The 20,344-nt window shown below is 42.0% G+C and overlaps 1 protein-coding gene across 2 annotated transcripts in view; it reads left to right on the top strand.

The window, feature by feature from the left end:
- Positions 1-460: 460 nt before the first annotated feature.
- PEX5L (peroxisomal biogenesis factor 5 like) overlaps positions 461-20,344 on the top strand; it is a 519,042-nt gene continuing 499,158 nt past the window's right edge. For both annotated transcript variants that reach the window (XM_063916322.1, XM_063916320.1), the window contains exon 1: positions 461-847. In XM_063916322.1, the coding sequence (XP_063772392.1) occupies positions 827-847 (21 nt within the window). In that variant the 5' untranslated portion in view covers positions 461-826. The remainder of the gene's footprint in view (positions 848-20,344) is intronic.

The following is a 20,344-nucleotide window of genomic DNA, read 5'->3' as shown; positions in this document are numbered from 1 at the left end:
ACTGGACCAGAACAGCGATCAGAAGGTCTGTCAGCAGAAAGATGTCAGCCAATTCTGAATAAAGTGCTCATGTAGACTTTTATGCAATTTATCTTATTTATGTTTACTGCAGTCAGTACTCTGAAGTGGAGCGATGTAGTATATATATATATATATATATATATATATATATATATATAATAAAATTTCATTAAAACTACGGTTTTTGACAAATATTTTTGACACCTAGAACAGCCGGTGATTTTACCATATGCAGAAGACTCTAGAGCTGCAGAAAGGAAAGGTATCTGTAAGCAGGGGACAAAGGAGTTTTCTATTTTAGCAGAACCTTTAGCGGCTGTGCCAGAGGGCGGGGTGGATGAGAGGAGGTCCTGTTGATGTCATGATGGAGAGGGGGGAGGTGTGGGGAGACTAGCACAGTGATCCTTTTGGTGAGTCCTGTGTAGTATTTCCATGTCATGCTGCCAGCTGTCAGCGGTCCTGCAGTAAGCACAGGGTAAGGAGAGGAGGTGCTGCTGAGGTCCCAGGGGAGGGTCCATGCCACTGAGAGAAATGAACGAGGCACACAGAAAACGAGAAAGAGTTACATAGAAGAGGAGAGTTTCTTTCCAGACATTATCAGAGTTACCATCAGCGCTGTAGCTGCCTTTCGCCAGTGTCTCCTGTTTCAGCACCACCAAGCAGCGGACAGTTCCCGGCACCATTCTTGCCAGGAGCAGCTGCAAGACTTCACTCACATCTCCAGTTAATCGCCCTCCTGAATCCATTATCTCACTGTAAACCATAGGTTTCCTACAGTTTATTCTCCAGGGGACCCTGCAGCACAATGTACCAGGGACATATCCAGGTAAGATTAGACCATGCATTTTTTTTTTTTTTGGTGTGTTATTCAGGAGAGATTACCACACTTTATGTTATTTAATGCAACAGGTGAAAATCAGTGTTACATTAAAGAACTGCCACTGGGAACTTCTGCAGAATAAAGTTATGGGGGGTGGGGTGGGAGGAATGTATTGGGCCTGTTTAAGTCTAGTAAAATGTCTGTAAGGTATTTGGATCCTCCGTTTTGCATCTGCAATAATTTGCTCTAGGGTGTATGTCAGATGAAGGGCAAACGGTTTATATTTGTGAAACTTAACTAAACTGAGCAGATAGTTAAGGTAAATACCAGCATTATACAGTAACAGAAAGTGCCAGTCACAGTGTGGACGCGCTGTTTAGTGTTTGCTATTTTTGCTAGTATTGACTAATGTGACTCTTGTATAATTCCTCTGTCCTATACATTATTTAAGTGGTTAAGGGCCCCATTAAACATTTAAGTAGGATATTGATTTTTTTCTTTTGGAAATTAGTGTGGCTATTTTAAAATATAGAGCACTAGTAAAGTACCTTCCTGATCCCAGTAACCTTGACTCACAGCATCATCTCTACTGCCTGGGAATCCAATTCCCACAAGGGAGGGACATACATGAGATTGTAAACATACCAGGGAACCCTTTGCTTTTAATTCTTTAACAACTGCACAATAATAGCAACAGCAGTGACAGCAACAAATAAATGTTATGAAATGGACCTGGTTGTTTCATAAAAATGTGCTACTGTATGTCTAAGCTTTCAGTACTGTATTTTGTATAGCGTTGGCTAAAATCTTAATATAGCACATGAACATTAGCAGAATTGTTATATAACTTCATTAAATAGGTATTATTTTTAATGCTGGTATGTTCAGAAGCTGTGATATAATCCTTTAGTACAACTTTGATTGCAAACTATTCAGGACAGAATATTCCTTTTCCTTGTATAACATGCATGCACAGCTCAGTAATTTCCTTCCTTACTTGTGCACTGTGCTCCAATGTTCTGTTTATCATAATAAAAACTTTCTAGTAGATTCATAGGTGCTAGGTGTGGAGCCGTTAAGTGGTATAGTTAAGATTAGGGGTTGTGTAAAATAAATGTCAGCTCTTTTTTACATTTCCACATATTACTCATACAGCACTACACATTTAACCTACTGCCTCATTCCTTACTCCTGTATGATAGATATTTTCTATGAAGTTTTAGTGAAACTTTGCTTATCATTGATTATGTACATCTAACACAAAATTGTAAGCAACCTTCTTCAATAATATATTCAAACATATTTTATAGTACACATATGCAACATGTAATGGAGATAGCAAAGCTGATTTCTGATGTGATATGAATGGATATTATGATTAACTCTAAGTCTGTTATGTTGACATGAAAACTATTAAACTCTGTCTTAATATCAGTTGCTGAATAGCTAAAACAGTAATGTACTTAAAAAACATTGTGTTAGAAAAGCCATAAGTAGTTAAAACCTATACAAATATGTCTGTTTCTTTAGTGAATTGTATAACCTCTTTAATTAATAAATAGATGTAAAGAATAATATGGTTTTACTATATCACACTTTATATTATAAAGGTGTCTGAGTAATTTAACATTGTGCCTGTAGAATTCAAATATTGTCAATACGATAGAGATATAGTGTATTATAAGTACACAAATACAAACACATTAAACATTTTAGCAGATGGGAACATTAATGAAAGTAAGGAAATAGGTAAAAACACACAGAACCATAAAATCGTAATTTATACATTTTTATTCCATTTTGATGTGTGGCATGATATATCAAAATATTGTTATATTTTATGCATAATGTACACTCCAGGTCTTCTTTCATATGTGCAATACCATAATTCATATTACACACACAGAGTACATGACATTTTCAAAACCCACATACTGCCTGAAATCTCTGCAAATACTCAACAAGCATGGCTTTTTATGTGCTGGACCTTACTTCATTTGGATATCCAATGGATGTTTAGTTATTTACTGTATATACTGTAAATTCAGTATATATGTTTCTGTTGTCCTAGTCATTGAACAAGGCATGTGCAGAATGTTGACATGTTCACAATATTCACATGTGAAACACTGACATTCTGCATGGACCAGCAGCAGAGTATAAGGGTTAGAATATGGTAGATGATGTTAGGCTGCAGATGGGGAGGTAAGAGTTAAGCTACAGGAGACAAGGTTGAGGTTAGGCACTAGTAGTTAGGCATTTGCCGGAAGTCATCATCAGCTTTTCGCAGGAAATGAAAGACATCACTGGACCAAGCAAGTCACCACTAGACCACCAAGGACATTTTTTTGATAATCTAATCATGTCAACACATTATCAGTGTCAACATGAAGAATGATAATATTGTCAGTGTTGACATTGTGAGCTTATCGATATGTTGCATGTTAACTTTATGACCATGTTGACATTCTCATGTCATTATGAATGCTGACATGTTAAATGTAGACATAATATCCCACCACCCATCTGTACAGTAGAACTATGACTTGGCTTTATAAGGGTATATTTTATTATTCCGAATAATAAAAATTCCCCACGGATACAGTTTCAGCTGTCTATATCTCTGATTTCTGTATTCCTGCAATCAATAAAGAATAATGAAGAATAATGAATAATGAGCTGGCCCTGTAACACAAATATGAGCTCACATACTCTATGTCTTAACATGTATCTCAAAAACATAATACATGTTTGTTGTTGAGTGTGTGGGAACAAGAGATATTTAAGGATAACATATTGTTATTTCTAAACTTAATAATCTAGAAAGGAAAGTGTTAACTTGCCAATCTACTGAGGACTCCACTCTGCAGGCTTCATTCATATTCTGCCTAGCAAGTAAAATATTAAACACGAATTTTTCCTTATTAGTCATGTTGGAGGAAGCTGCTTGCTCCTGTCTCTCACAGCATCCAAACCCTCCAATTCCATGAACCTCTCATGGCTGACACACACTGGTTTTGCTATGCTCACACATTTGTTAACCATCAAAAAAAATACTGTACTACTAAATTATAGTATGTCTCATTTTTTCATAAACTATGGCTATAGAAGGCTAAAACAGTAACCAGAAAATAACCAACATGGACGAAAAACCCCCACAAGGGAATTGCATTATGATATTGGGTTTTTTTCCCATGTGCAATTTTCCTGTGGGCTTCTTTCATGTGGTTACTGTTTGGGATATATGATGAATATTTTGTTTCTGAAATTTGTGACAGTGGCTTTTTTTCTGTGTGGGGTTATGTTCATAGAACTGGCTAAAAGATGGACTTTCCACTCCAGTCCTCAAGTTACCCTGCAGATCATGTTTTCAGGATTTCAGACGGGAGAATTATTGACAAAGCAACTCAACTGTGTATGATTAAAGAATACTTAAAAATAAATTCTGTTGGGTGTGCTTGATGATTCTAGGTGAAGGTCCCTGGTCTAAAATGCTGTAATAACTCACAAGTTTGTTGAGAATATAATGTATGCAAAAACACATGAAAAGAAGATCGGTATATAGAAGCAGAAGTTACATAACTAATCACATTCGGAAAGCAGTGACGCCATACCTTGTAAATATATATGTTCAGTGAACAGTGATGACATTTGTGTCACATGACACATTTTGAAAGTGGTTAGTGATGAGATATATATCAATCAGTAAATATGACAGACACTGAGAAATAAGGATCATTCATACAGTATAAGCAATTTACTTTATTTATATATATATATATATATATAGTAGACAGCGTGGGCCGCACAACACTGAAAGAACTCTGAAAGGGTGCTCGGTCAGAAACTTTTCAATACGAATATCTCCACACCATGAGGCTCCAGCTGGGGCTATGTTGTGGATGAAACCAGCACTCCACAGTATTTAGACAGTTTGTGTCATTTATTGTGCAAATTCAGCAAATATATACCATCACAAGCGGGTTGGTTAGTGCAAATTCAGCAATTTTGTAAACATAGTTCAGGTCTAGTCAAATATCTCACGTATCCCGTGTGTGCTGGGGATCCATGTCCTACCCAGGGAGATCAGGCTGGGTAGGACATGGATCCCCAGCACACACGGGATACGTGAGATATTTGACTAGACCTGAACTATGTTTACAAAATTGCTGAATTTGCACTAACCAACCCGCTTGTGATGGTATATATTTGCTGAATTTGCACAATAAATGACACAAACTGTCTAAATACTGTGGAGTGCTGGTTTCATCCACAACATAGCCCCAGCTGGAGCCTCATGGTGTGGAGATATTCGTATATATATATATATATATATAATCATTACTTCAAAATACTAAGTACCTCTAATATACAGTATAAAGACACAAAAAGTCCCCTTACAGTTTTACAGTTCAATAACCTCAGTGATTTATAATATCCTATTATTTCCATATGTATAGAAGTTCAAATCATGACCACAATATCACTAGTAAATAATACGATTGATGAGCTGACCCTACTGCCACATCTGACGGCTGATTGTCATCACTGGCCCTGTACAGTATATGTCTGAAGTATTACATACACTTTGTATGAGACAGTTTATGTAGAGGGGTCTATGTACGAAGCCTTGGAGAGAGATAAAGTGGACAGACATAAAGTACCAGACAATTAGCTCCTGTCATTTTTCAAACAGCCTGTAACATACCAGTTAGGCACTGATTGGCTTTGACTTTATCTCTGTCCACTTTATCTCTTTCCAAGTCTTAATACATTGACCCCTTTAAGTCTTTTAAGTGCTAAATATGCCCTCTACGCAGGCTCACCACACTCACTTTAGAATCACGCATTTGGAAACTCACCTTAGATAAATGAGTTATATCCTTGAGGGTCCAAAGTAAGTACACCTATCTGAATTGTTAATGGTGATTTCAGTTGCTGTAATTTTAGTTCACAGATTAATTCTTAATGGTAGAAATATTAGTGTTAGTCTGAGCTAATAAGGCATATTTATTTTCAGAATGCAGTAATTTAATATTCACTCATGATTCAGCAACACTGCTTTGACTGTATGTGCGTTTTCTTAATGTGTATATCTACAATTGATATTTCTGTAATATTACGGTCATTCTACTCCAGTACTGTAAAATGTGAGGTAGCAGATATTTTAACTTCAGAAACTGTACAAAGATATGAAAAGGTCTGTACTTTCTCAATGCATATAGTTAAAATCAATTAATTAGACCGGTTTGATCTAAATGATTTGTCAGAGTGACCATACTGTATTTCCCTTTGCTAATAATTGTTTTCTTTATATAAATGATTCTACAGTATTAGATATCCATACTCTTGTACCAAACATGATCTATATATATATATATATTATTTTTTTGTTTAAATACTGTATAGGTACATTTCTCAGTCAAAGTTTTAAGATAGATACACATAATGATTATACAATAATCAGGCCAATCAGATTATTTCCAGCTGCTCGGTCCAAAAAATAATTTGATTTGATCCTAGACCACCAACCTAGGGCACCTTTCCCAGTGCCCTGCGCACACAGTTTGGGAACTATTGTACTAACTCATAGGCTTAAAAGACAAATTCTCCCCCAGTAATATAAATTAATGTGCACGTGGGGACTAAGCTGACATGAATTGGCTTACATATGGGAAAATGGGGTGCAAGAGAAAATGTGTCCACAAAGTGTTATTATAAACAACAGGCTTTAATTCACAGCAGTCAACATTCTATGGTGCCTATGGAATGTGACCACACTATGTAATAAACAAATCATACATGCTCCGCACTCACCTAATTACTTTCCAAATTGTATTTTATTTAAATTCAGCTTGTTTCAAAATATTGCAATAATTTGTCAAGCTGTCCAATACTGTCAAAGTCTTTCCATCTGGCCAGTCCTTACACTGACTCACAAAAACATGAGAATTGCTCTGCATCCTTTGCACAAGGTTTTAAATCTGTGTAAGAAGTGCTACAAGGTAACAGCTGCAGCTTTTTTCCAATAGAGTTTCCTGTTGTGCTCTGTACACAGAGTCAGTCACACGCAATAGACGAGTTGGGAATGAAATGCTTGATGTCGGGATGTTGACGGTCAGGATACCATTATTGGCATCTCAACAGTATAAATCATGACATGGGGTGTTAAGGAGTCTAACCTTCCCCCTATCCTACCCTAAACCTAACCCTCTCTATTAGGTGCCTAACACTTACCCACACCCCCTGTAACCTAACCCTAACCCCCCTGGGTGGTGCCTAAACCTACCCACCCCCGCGCAGCCTAACTCTAACACACACACCCCTCCTCCCTGGTGGGGACTAACCCCTGCTCCCTGCACCTTAAATTTAACCATCCTCCCCCCCCCCCCCCTGCACCCTAACCATAAGTCCTCCTTTTTTAAAGTTGAAATGAGATGGGCTTTGAATACCCCTTGTAGGATCCATTCTGACAAATGCATGTCGGAATGGATCCGACCCTAATTGAATATACTTTAAAGTATTGAAACGCCACATAAATTGATAGATATCAGAAGTTATTATTTCTAACTTTATATTGGCCCTCATTCCGAGTTGTTCGCTCGTTATTTTCCTTCGCATCGGTGCGAATTTCCGCTAACTGCGCATGCACAATGTTCGCACTGCGGCTGCGTCAAGTAAATTTGCTAAGAAGTTTGGTATTTTACTCACGGCATTACAAGGTTTTTTTTCCGTTCTGGTGAACGGAGTGTGATTGACAGGAATTGGGTGTTTCTGGGCGGAAACTGGACGTTTTATGGGTGTGTGTGAAAAAAACGCTGCCGTTTCTGGGAAAAACGTGGGAGTGGCTGGAGAAACGGGGGAGTGCCTGGCCGAACGCTGGGTGTGTTTGTGACGTCAAACCAGGAACGAAACTGACTGAACTGATCGCAGTGGCAGAGTAAGTGTCGAGCTACTCAGGAACTGCTAAGAAATTTCTATTCGCAATTTTGCGAATCTTTCATTCGCAATTCTGCTAAGCTAAGATTCACTCCCAGAGGGCGGCGGCTTAGCGTGTGCACTGCTGCGAAAAGCGGCTAGCGAGCGAACAACTCGGAATGAGGGCCCTTGTACCAAAGAATCCTTATTCTTCCCATCCAGTCTAAGAATTTTTTAGTTACACTGAAATGTACTGTATTTACTATTTTCTGTAAACCTGTTTTCTAGATGATAATAATAATAATAATAATAATAATTCAATGTAATCTACGGTTTGTTCAGAATTTTTTCTCCCAAATCTTGTATTTGGCTATGAATTGCTTATTTTTTTGGGATCTACGTGGTTGGAAATTTAATTTGTTTCTCTGTATTAGAAGGCACACTCTGAAGATCTCATATTTCAGTGGTGATGCAGTAATGGAAGAGTGTGAACTGCACAGTCGATATACAGAATACATACGAAATCCCGACTGACGGGATATCGGCTGTCAGTATACTGACAGCAGCATCCCGACAGCCAGATTCTTGGCAGCGAGGTAGCGAGTTCCCTCACGGGCCAGACATGCTCACCACGCTTCTGGCCCAATGAGAATACCTACAGAGGACGGGGTAATTATTTTACCACTCCCCTGTCTCCTACCCTAACCTGCCTGGTGTGGCAGCTGAGGCTATGATTTGGGGGATGGCGACTAGGGATAAGACACCAGGGGGTATATTTACTAAGCTCCCGATTTTAACCGATTTGGTGTTTTTTCATCAAAGTGTCATCTCGGGAATTTACTAAACACAAATCTCGGCAGTGATGAGGGTATTCGTATTTTTTTGGAAGTCAAAGAAAAAAAATACAAATGAATACACCATCGGTCAAATATGCCTGTTATTTTATACAACTCGGTAATTTACTAAAAATTAGAATTCACAACCAATGCCGGCAATAGCCAAACATTGCCGTGAAAAAATACAAATCGTAAAAAAAAGCAGTTTTCAAATAGACCTGCTTTTTTTTACCATGTTCTGATAGGCATGCACGGATCCGTGAGAAAAGAGTTAAAAATCTGGAGAAAAAAAATTGCGTGGGGTCCCCCCTCCTAAGCATAACCAGCCTCAGGCTCTTTGAGCCGGTCCTGGTTGTAAAAATACGGGGGGGAAATTGACAGGGGTTCCCCCATATTTTAACAACTAGCCTGGTCCAAAAAATACGGGGGACAAAAAGCGTAGGGGTCCCCCGTATTTTTAACACCAGCACCGGGCTCCACTAGTCAGAGAGATAATGCCACAGCCGGGGGACATTTTTATATTGGTCCCTGCGGCCCTGGCATTAAATCACCAACTAGTTACCACTGGCCGGGGTACCCTGGAGGAGTGTGGACCCCTTAAATCAAGGGGCCCCCCCTCCAGCCTCCCAAGGGCCAAGGGTGAAGCCCGAGGCTGTCCCCCCATCCAAGGGGGAAGGATGGGAGGATGATAGCCTTTTGTTTAAAAAAAAGAATATTGTTTTTTGTAGCAGAACTACAAGTCCCAGCAAGCCTCCCCCGCAAGCTGGTACTTGGAGAACCATAAGTACCAGCATGCGGGGGGAAACAGACCAGATGGTACCTGTAGTTCTACTACAGCAAAAGTACCCAAATAAAAACAAAACACACCGTGATAGTAAAATTTTATTAAACATACATGCACACTTACATTAATACATACTTACCTATGTTGACACGAAGCAGTCGTTCCTCTTCTCCAGTAGCATCCACGGGGTACCTGTAAATAAAAATTATACTCACAAACAATCCTGTGTAGATCAGTCCTCTTCTTTAAATTTGTAATCCAGGGATTTGGTAAAATAAAAAAACGGATTACCCGAACCACGCACTGAAAGGGGTCCCATGTTTACACATGGATCCCCTTTCCCTGACTGGCGGGACCCCCGTGACCAATGTCAAAGAGGGTCCCTTCAGCCAATCAGGGAGCGCCACGTCATGGCACTCTCCTGATTGGCTGTGTGCTCCTGAGCTGTCAGTCAGGCTGCGCACTGTAGATACAATGTAATGCAGAGGCGCTCCATTGTATCCAATGGTGGGAACTTTGCAGTCTGTGGAAGACTGCGAGGTTAAGTGGGGTCACTCTTGTGGTTGGCCCCACTTAACCTCGCAGTCTACCGCAGACCGCAAAGTTCCCACCATTGGATACAATGGAGCGCCTATGCGCTACATTGTGTCTACAGTGCGCAGCCTGACTGACAGCTCAGGAGCGCACAGCCACGTGGCGCTCCCTGATTGGCTGAAGGGACCCTCTTTGACAGCAGTCACGGGGGTCCCGCTAGTCGGGGAAAGGGGATCCATGTGTAAACATGGATCCCCTTTCAGTGCGTGGTTCGGGTAATCCGTTTTTTTATTTTACCAAGTCCCTGGATTACAAATTTAAAGAAGAGGACCGATCTACACAGGATTGTTTGTGAGTATAATTTTTATTTACAGGTACCCCGTGGATTCTACTGGAGAATAGGACCGACTGCTTCGTGTCAACATATGTAAGTATGTATGAATGTAAGTGTGCATGTATGTTTAATAAAATTTTACTATCACGGTGTGTGTGTTTTGTTTTTATTTGGGTATTTTTTTTGTAGTAGAACAACAGGTACCAGTGGGCCCATTTTTTCCCCACATGCTGGACTTGTGGTTCTCCAAGTATCAGCTTGCGGGGGAGTCTTGCTGGGACTTGTAGTTCGGCTACAAAAAAACAATATTCTTTTTTTTTTAAAAGGCTATCAGCCTCCCATCCACCACCCTTGGATGGGGGGGACAGCCTCGGGCTTCACCCCTGGCCCTTGGGTGGCTGGAGGGGGGACCCCTTGATTTAAGGGGTCCACACTCCTCCAGGGTACCCCGGCCAGGGGTGACTAGTTGGTGATTTAATGCCAGGGCTGCAGGGACCAATATTTAAGTGTCCCCCGGCTGTGGCATTATCTCTCTGACTAGTGGAGCCCAGTGCTGGTGTTAAAAATACGGGGGACCCCTACGCTTTTTGTTCCCCGTATTTTTTGCACCAGGACCAGGCGCAGAGCCTGGTGCTGGTTGTTAAAATATGGGGGAACCCCTGTAAATTTTTCCCCGTTTTTTTACGCCCAGAACCGACTCAAAGAGCCCGAGGCTGGTTATGCTTAGGAGGGGGGACCCCACGCAAGTTTTTTCAGAATTTTGAACACTTTAAACACTTTTTTAAGGTACACAGTGAAGCCCTGCATAGATTTCACAGATCCGGCTGGGATTCATTGTGTTAAGTTCGGCAGTGTTTTACTAATCACTCCCGTAAAACACTGGCCGAAATTCCGAATGACATCGACATCGGAGAACACGAAAATGCAGAATACGACAGCATAGTAAATGAGGCTTGAAAAATTCAAAAAGTTGCAAATTCACACATTCGATGTCATTCGTGTTTAATCTCCCTCCAAATCCTGACAATTACGAATCTTAGTAAATATACCCCCAGGGGTGGCGACTAGGGCTAAACCCGTCCCTTTAGTGCCTAACCATAACCACCCCCATGGGCTGTAACACTAACAGTCACCCCGATACTTACCTTCGGGATATCTGCAGTCAGTGTTCCAATGCAGGGATTATCAGTTGTGTCAGGATTCCGGCGTCGGTCACATGACCATCGGCATCCTGACTGCTGGGATGCGGTTAGCATCCTGCTGCAGAGCCACAGTATGCAGTGTGATAAACAAGAATGAATCTTGTTTTATAATAGCTTGCTGTTCTTATAATAGCTTACTGTTGTATTACATTACCAAGTAAAGTCCAAAAGTACTGTACAGACAAATATGTTAATGCAATGAAAGAAAAATATAACATTAAATCACATCTGCTTCATGGGATCCTGTAAATGTCATAGGTTTGATGAGTTTGTTTGACCCAAAGAAAGGTGTGATAAAGGGACTGTGGCATCTATGTACAAAGCCTTGGAGAGAGATAAAGTACCAACCAACCAACCAACTTGTAACTGTCATTTTACAAACACAGCCTGTGACATAGCAGTTAAGAACTGATTGGCTGGTACTTTACCTCTGTCGACTTAGTCCACCCCCAAGGCTTAGTGCGCAGACCCCTAAGTTTCAGTATTGTCTACCCTTCTGGGACACTCTTCTAAGGGAGAACACAAAATAGGTTGAAACTTTTTGGACTGCCGAGTTAAGGTGAGCTGGTGTGTTCTGTGATGAGCAGATCACATCTTCCTGACTTACAAGCAGTACAGTAGGCTCTCTTATTTGCTTGCTTTTCTGAAATATGTGTGATATCTATGCAGGTTATACTAGATACGTTCATTCAGTAGACACTGCATCCAGATACAGCTAATTGCTAAACTTTAGTTTGACAATAGAGTCAGTAGCGGATCTTGCCACGGGCAAGCAGGACTTTTGCCCGGGGCGCCGCCTTCCGGAGGGCGCCGCCACACCATGGCAAGATCCGCTGCTGCTGTGGTGCCCCCCGCTGCCGCGGCCCGCTGTCCGTTGTGAAGGGAAACTAGACGCTACGCGTCTAGTTTCCCTTCGTGGGCTGCCCGCTGTGAAGGGAAACTAGACGCTATGCGTCTAATTTCCCTTCCTGGAGAGGACCTTCACTGTAATGATGTGCGGTGCGCGTTGACGTCATCGCGCACCGCACAGCAAAGGTCCTCTCCACAAAGGGAACTAGACGCTTAGCGTCTAGTTTACCTTCGTGGAGAGGACCTTTGCTGTGCGGTGCGCAATGACGTCATCGCGCACCGCACATCCTACAACAGTACAGGGGGCGTAACTGACCACGCCCCCTGTATGAAGCCACGCCCCCTATTGCCGCCCGGTGCGCCAGAAGCCCCGGAACCGGCCCTGAATAGAGTGCATTTATTTTTTGACAATTAATCATAGCTAATTGATGTTTCTTTTAAAGATTACCAAGCCAACTCTAACATGTTCAAAAAATATAGCTTACCTAAAAAATGACTATTAGGAATCCATGTTTGCTGCTTAAGTTCTCAAAATCTTCGATGATAGTAAATAAATGTTGAACAGATTCGAAACTGCAGCATACTTCTGTAGCTCTAAAGCTGGCCACTCATGCTGTGATATGGCAGGTAGTTTGGGGCAATTGGTCCAGTATCTTATAGGATGTGGTCCCAAACCAACCACAATGTCTGATAATATGATAAAAAAAGTATTTGGATCCTTGTTGAGTGTGTTGTAAGACAACAGCTGTCAGCCTTTGTGTGATGCTCCACAGTATGACTGCAATAACAAGCACTAGTGTAAGCCAGTGAAACTCTGTCTTCTCTGCCCAAGTGCTTAACGGCCTGATCACTCCTATGTTTGTCAAAATTGAGCTGATCCTGTTCTTTGGTGACAGGCAAGCAAAGTTATCCATCTTAAGCCCATTTTCATGGACGGTTTATATCAGAGGTAGCCAACTCCAGTCCTCCAGAACAACAGTTCATGTTTTCCAGACCACACAATTACTTCACTTGTGATTCTGTGAGGAGACCTGGAAAACATGAACTGTTGGTAGCTCTTGAGGACTGTAGTTGGCTACCCCTGGTTTATATTAATTTGGTGGTGAAGGTTATGATAACGTATTGAATTTTCATTGGCTATTGAATTTTCTTTGATTATTTATAATTATTTTTTTATTATTATTTACTATTTTTTTGGACCACGCGGTTGGTGCAGTGGTTAGCATTACTGCCGCATAGCCCTGAAGTCATGCGTTTAATTCCTGACGAAAAGTGTGGCGTTTGAATGTTTTCCCCAATGTTTGCATGGGCTTCCTCCTGGTACTCCTGTTTCCTCACAATTGGCTTCTGACAAAAAAATAAACCTTAATGTGTATGTGTATCCATGTGATAAGGTTGCACTGCAATTTCTGCGTGATCACCAAATTTGTTGATGCCTCCTGCAGGAGGGCCACCGCCATCTTTGTGATCGGAGCGGCTTCACATGACATCACGCTGCTGCCCCAATCACGCCCACACCATGCCCCCTGTTTGCCCCGCCACGCCTCCATTCCACTAACGCCGCCCCATAAACATTGCTGCCCCCCTCCCGCCCCATGAACGCTTCTGCCGATTGACAGACAGAGGCATTCGCATTTAATGCGGAGTACCCGCAGTAAATGCGGGCACAGGACGGGACCTGCGTGGGCGCCCGCATTATCGTTCCAACCTGAATGAAGTCCTTAGACTGTAACTTCCACAGGGCAATGACAGATATGAATGACTTAAATATTATCTGTAAAAGTGCTGCTAATTATATGTGTGCATTATGTAAGTAGCTTTTAATGAATACATTTTATTATATTATTTATTCATTTATTTGCTATTAAACTTTTACTTGTTACACAGAGTGTCATGTTTCCAGTGCTTCAGAGGAATAGCTTCTGCATTCTGTTTATCTTCCATGATTGCAATGCAATGTACGAGTGAAAGGCAGAGATGGATAGTGAGAGAGTGTGAAAGAGTGACAGAAAAAAAGAGAGATAGAGACAGAGAGAGCAGGAAAGATTTGAGTGTCTAAGTTTTTCTGATAGAAAGTACACACAGGGGCAGATTTATTAAGCTCGGCGAAGTGATAAAGTGGAAGGTGATAAAGGACCAGCCAATCAGCTCCTAACTGCCATGTCACAGGCTGGGTTTGAAAAATGACAGGACCTGACTGGCTGGTCTTTTATCACCTTCCACTTTATCACTTCACCAGGCTTAATAAATCTGCCCCATACTTACACACAGATGTTTCCTCAGGCGCCTGCCGTGACCCGCACCGACCGATGTAGTGTCTTCTTCGCCCCAAATCTGCATCATAGTCGCAATTGGATGTGACAAAACTACTTCACAAGACTGCACTGATTAACTTGTATATCTGTGTACGACTGGGGGGTAAATTTACTAAGCTCCCGATTTTGACCGAGATGCCGTTTTTTCATCAAAGTGTCATCTCGGTAATTTACTAAGCACTAATCACGGCAGTGATGAGGGCATTCGTAATTTTTTGCAAGTTCAGGTAAAAAATTACGAATGAATACACCATCGGTCAAAACGCGGCTGTTTAAGTATGAATCTCGGTCATTTACTAAGAAGTGCAAAGCAAAAAAAGAACAAACACTGCCGTGAAAAATTACAACTCGTAAAAAAGTACTAAAAAAAAACAGACCTGCTTTTTTTATTCGTGATTGGATAGGCATGCACGGATCCATGAGATCCGTGCATGTATATCAGTGGGAAGGGGTGGGAAAGTGCTTATTTTTTCAAAAAAAATTGCGTGGGGTCCCCCCTCCTAAGCATAACCAGCCTTGGGCTCTTTGAGCCGATCCTGTTTGCAGAAATATGGGGAAAAAAATGACAGGGGTTCCCCCATATTTAAGCAACCAGCATCGGGCTCTGCGCCTGGTCCTGGTCCCAAAAATACGGGGGACAAAAAGAGTAGGGGTCCCCCGTATTTTTAAAACCAGCACCGGGCTCCACTAGCTGGACAGATAATGCCACAGCCGGGGGTCACTTTTATATAGTGCCCTGCGGCCGTGGCATCAAAAATCCAACTAGTCACCCCTGGCCGGGGTACCCTGGGGGAGTGGGGACCCCTTCAATCAAGGGGTCCCCCCCCCCAGCCACCCAAGGGCCAGGGGTGAAGCCCGAGGCTGTCCCCCCCCATCCAATGGGCTGCGGATGGGGAGGCTGATAGCCTTTGTTGTAAAAGAAAAGATATTGTTTTTAGTAGCAGTACTACAAGGCCCAGCAAGCCTCCCCCGCATGCTGGTACTTGGAGAACCACAAGTACCAGCATGCGACGGAAAAACGGGCCCGCTGGTACCTGTAGTACTACTACTAAAAAAATACCCAAAAAAAGACAAGACACACACACCGTGAGAGTATAATTTTATTACATACATACACACATACATACATACTTACCTTAAGTTCCCACGCAGGTCGGTCCTCTTCTCCAGTAGAATCCAAGGGGTACCTGTTGAAGAAATTATACTCACGAGATCCAGGGGTCCAGGCTCCTCGGGAAATCCAGGGGTAATCCACGTACTTGACAAAAAAAACAAAACGGTGTCCCGACCACGAACTGAAAGGGGACCCATGTTTGCACATGGGTCACCTTTCCACGAATGCCAGAAAGCCACTTTGACTTCTGTCTAAGTGGGTTTCTTCAGCCAATCAGGGAGTGCCACGTTGTAGCACTCTCCTGATCAGCTGTGTGGTCCTGTCCTCACTGACAGGCAGCACACGGCAGTGTTACAATGTAGCGCCTATGCGCTACATTGTAACCAATGATGGGAACTTTCAGCTCAGCGGTGACGTCACTTTAGGTCAACCGCAGGGCAGAAAGTTCCCATCATTGGTTACAATGTAGCGCATAGGCGCTACATTGTAACACTGCCGTGTGCTGCCTGTCAGTGAGGACAGGACCACACAGCTGATCAGGAGAGTGCTACAACGTGGCACTCCCTGATTGGCTGCAGAAACCCACTTAGACAGAAGTCAAAGTGGCTTTCTGGCATTCGTGGAAAGGTGACCCATGTGCAAACATGGGTCCCCTTTCAGTTCGTGGTCGGGACACCGTTTTGTTTTTTTTGTCAAGTACGTGGATTACCCCTGGATTTCCCGAGGAGCCTGGACCCCTGGATCTCGTGAGTATAATTTCTTCAACAGGTACCCCTTGGATTCTACTGGAGAAGAGGACCGACCTGCGTGGGAACTTAAGGTAAGTATGTATGTATGTGTGTATGTATGTAATAAAATTATACTTTCACGGTGTGTGTGTCTTGTCTTTTTTTGGGTATTTTTTTAGTAGTAGTACTACAGGTACCAGCGGGCCCGTTTTTCCGTCGCATGCTGGTACTTGTGGTTCTCCAAGTACCAGCATGCGGGGGAGGCTTGCTGGGCCTTGTAGTACTGCTACTAAAAACAATATCTTTTCTTTTACAACAAAGGCTATCAGCCTCCCCATCCGCAGCCCATTGGATGGGGGGGGGACAGCCTCGGGCTTCACCCCTGGCCCTTGGGTGGCTGGGGGGGGGGACCCCTTGATTGAAGGGGTCCCCACTCCCCCAGGGTACCCCGGCCAGGGGTGACTAGTTGGATTTTTGATGCCACGGCCGCAGGGCACTATATAAAAGTGACCCCCGGCTGTGGCATTATCTGTCCAGCTAGTGGAGCCCGGTGCTGGTTTTAAAAATACGGGGGACCCCTACTCTTTTTGTCCCCCGTATTTTTGGGACCAGGACCAGGCGCAGAGCCCGATGCTGGTTGCTTAAATATGGGGGAACCCCTGTCATTTTTTTCCCCATATTTCTGCAACCAGGATCGGCTCAAAGAGCCCGAGGCTGGTTATGCTTAGGAGGGGGGACCCCACGCATTTTTTTTTGGGATTTTACATTGTTTAATTAAAAAAAAAAAAAATAAGAACCCCAGCACGGATCACACAGATCCGGCCGAGATTGATTGTAAAAAAAAACGGCAGTGTTTTGCTAATCACTGCCGTAAAAATAGGTAAAAAAAAACGAATGACATCGACATCGGAAGAAAAGAAAAACCCGAATACGACAGCTTAGTAAATCCATCGTAATCAATTCAAAAAGTTGCAGTTTTACACTGTCGATGTCATTCGTGATTGAACTTTGACCTTTTTTCGGAAATTACGAATCTTAGTAAATTTACCCCTGGGTCTGAATCTGTATACAAATACACAGTGGAACTTGACGATGCAGCCGCTGTAGCGTAGCTCTTTGTATACAGATTCAGACTCAGTCGCACATTAATCAGTGCAGTCTCGTAAAGCATTTCTGTTGCATTGCATTGCGATTACTATTCAAATTCGAGCAATAAAGATGCTCATCGCAAATCAAGTTACATGGCACGCAGAGAAGGGATCTTTGCAGCAACTACAGCAATAGTGTATGAGGATACATTTGTATACAGACTTTTACCATTATCAATGGAAGAAAGGGACAAATATTCCCTATAGCACTGGGTACAGTGTTATTTTTAGGTATTATCATAATTTGTTTGCCCTTGCATGATCTGTGAAAATGACCTTGCACATTGACATGTAAAAATCCTGTTTGTGAATAAGAAGCATAAAGCATATTTACTATTGGAACAAGGCACAAGGAACAGAATGATATAAAGCTACATCAATCATTGACATCACTAGCATTCACCTCTGCAAGAACTTGAAACATTAAATGGGATATTTTCTGATTTTTAAAGCACTAAGTTGTATGATGACAATATATAATAAATGTTAATAATAATAATTTAAAACTTTGAATGCAGTATGTTTTGCTAAGCTTCCCTGGGAGCCTCTAAGCCTTATGCTTCTTGTACAGAGCTGGCTGTAAGAAATTATAAAAAATATATTAAACATAACCTTTGCATTTGACATACAAATGAATGAAAAAGATCAATCCAAAAGAGTAACCCCTTCAGGTTTTCCCTAGTGTATTCTTCCCTATTCTTAGCTTCCATGGTGCATTACTGCAGTAGAAATCAGCATGGAAAATAACCTCTCCAATTGAGATTAGAAGGGCTTGTCAAAAATGGAGACACACCTTCTAACAAGGCCGGACTGCCCATCTGGCACCTCCATGCACCTCTCACGACCATAGTGTGTGCTTTAACAAAAATGGGGGGTGCCATGCAACCCCCCCCCCCCCCCGACTCGTGGTGTGTGTGCTCCATGTCCATGCCCCTTAAGCTGTGTGTGCACCTCCTGTGTCATGCGCACGCAGCTTTGGCGTTCGCGCGTTCATGATGCCAGGACCGAATTGTGGCCCCAGTCTGTTCCTACCTTCCAATTAAATAAAACTGTCATCTTTCAACTATCAGCAAAATCAGGGCCATTTTTAGGGGTAAGCAAGCAGTGCAAATCCAAGGAGCATGCCCCAGTATCTCTTCAAGGGGTAGGGGGAGCCCAGCCTGATGCATATCACCTGTCTTTGATTCCGCTTGGCAACAATATTTGGAGGCTGCCTAATTCCGATGGTTGGCATTGGGCTGGCTTTTAGAGCACCCTCTGGCAGTTTTAAGCAGTGCAGGAGCTGGGACTACCCTGTGATCTGGGGAACCATATTGTCTAGAAACTGCCATGAGCAAGACTACAGTATCATTAGAGTGCCAGTCCGTTTATGTTTGAAACTTGCATGATAAAATAGGAGCACTTTATTTATTTGAAACATACTGTATTTATTTGAAACATACTGTACCTTTGTATTTTGTACCTCTGTATGAAACAATGTTTTTGCTTCCAGCTTGTTTCTCTAAAGTAGATAAATGAAACACAAAGGCACAAAACATGTATATGAAAACTCCCAGACACATCTAAAGATTATATATTATCATTATTTTCCAAAGGACGAAACAGAAACATACCAACAAATATGAATGTACACATTTATATTAATATACAGTATATCACTTACAATATTGTATCATATATGTATATATTAATCATTAATTACTAGTTAACATTCTGTTTTACAAGTGCTCTAGAAGACACAGAACATCAGTCCATTAGACTGATGTAGATAAATTCTCTAATTTCTAAGTAGGTTACTGGGAGCTGCCATGTTGATTTCTCTCCAGTGGGCGATATTGTGCTCTATGCACTTACAGCAAATGCATGTTTAACATTAGAAATGTTCGGATCTGAATGATAATGGGCCTGATTGATAGGTACATCGTGCACACAATGTTAATGTCGGATGTAGTAGAGCTGTTTTTTGTCACTGCGCATGCGCCAAAGCTCCCCTGTGCACATACTGTGATTTATTATCAATAATGTATGAACAGACAATTTCCTTGCAAGTGAGTGACATACAGCCACTGGTTGGGGGAGATAAAGGGAGTGTCTAGAAAAACGCAGATGTGTCAGGACCGTTTCCTGGGCATTCCCTAGTCAGCCACTTTGAATTCATTCACAGCTGGAGATGTCCTGGTGTCCAGTGACGTGCGGTGGGGTGAGGCAGGTGAGGCAGAGCCTTTCCTGTCATACTTACATTTGCATAAAGTATATGAAAAATACAAAGAATATGTTTGAAATATCCTCTTTGAATTATTCTAATCATTTTTATAGCCAAAACTCTGGAATAAAAAGTCTATGCCTCACCTGGCTAACTTTTCTGCACATCTCTGATCAAAACTCACCAAATTTCAAGGAGTTTATACTGCTGCACATGTGTATAATGACCAGATGCACCCTTTGGCTCATATTTTGTGTGTAAATCTGGCTCTGGTGCTAGCTAGTGCCTCCTTAGCCTTTTAGCTCACCGCACGTCCCTGCAGTGGTGTCTTAGGAAAGCTGAATTGGTATGTGAGGTGAAAGATGTATGAGCTGAGTCATCTCAGGCCGAATCAAGACATTTGCAATGCATACAGAATCCACTGTCATTTTATAGGTGGTGTGGTATAAAAGAGCTGCAGGTTTTGATCATGTCAACCTATTGCATGTCGACCATGTGTGGTCGAAATATTGACTCTCTAACTAGACACTGTCTATTC

Source organism: Pseudophryne corroboree, chromosome 4 (assembly GCF_028390025.1).
Source record: "Pseudophryne corroboree isolate aPseCor3 chromosome 4, aPseCor3.hap2, whole genome shotgun sequence".
Taxonomy (NCBI): domain Eukaryota; kingdom Metazoa; phylum Chordata; class Amphibia; order Anura; family Myobatrachidae; genus Pseudophryne; species Pseudophryne corroboree.
The sequence above is the reverse complement of the archived record's forward strand: the minus strand, read 5'-3'. Positions and strand labels throughout refer to the sequence as shown.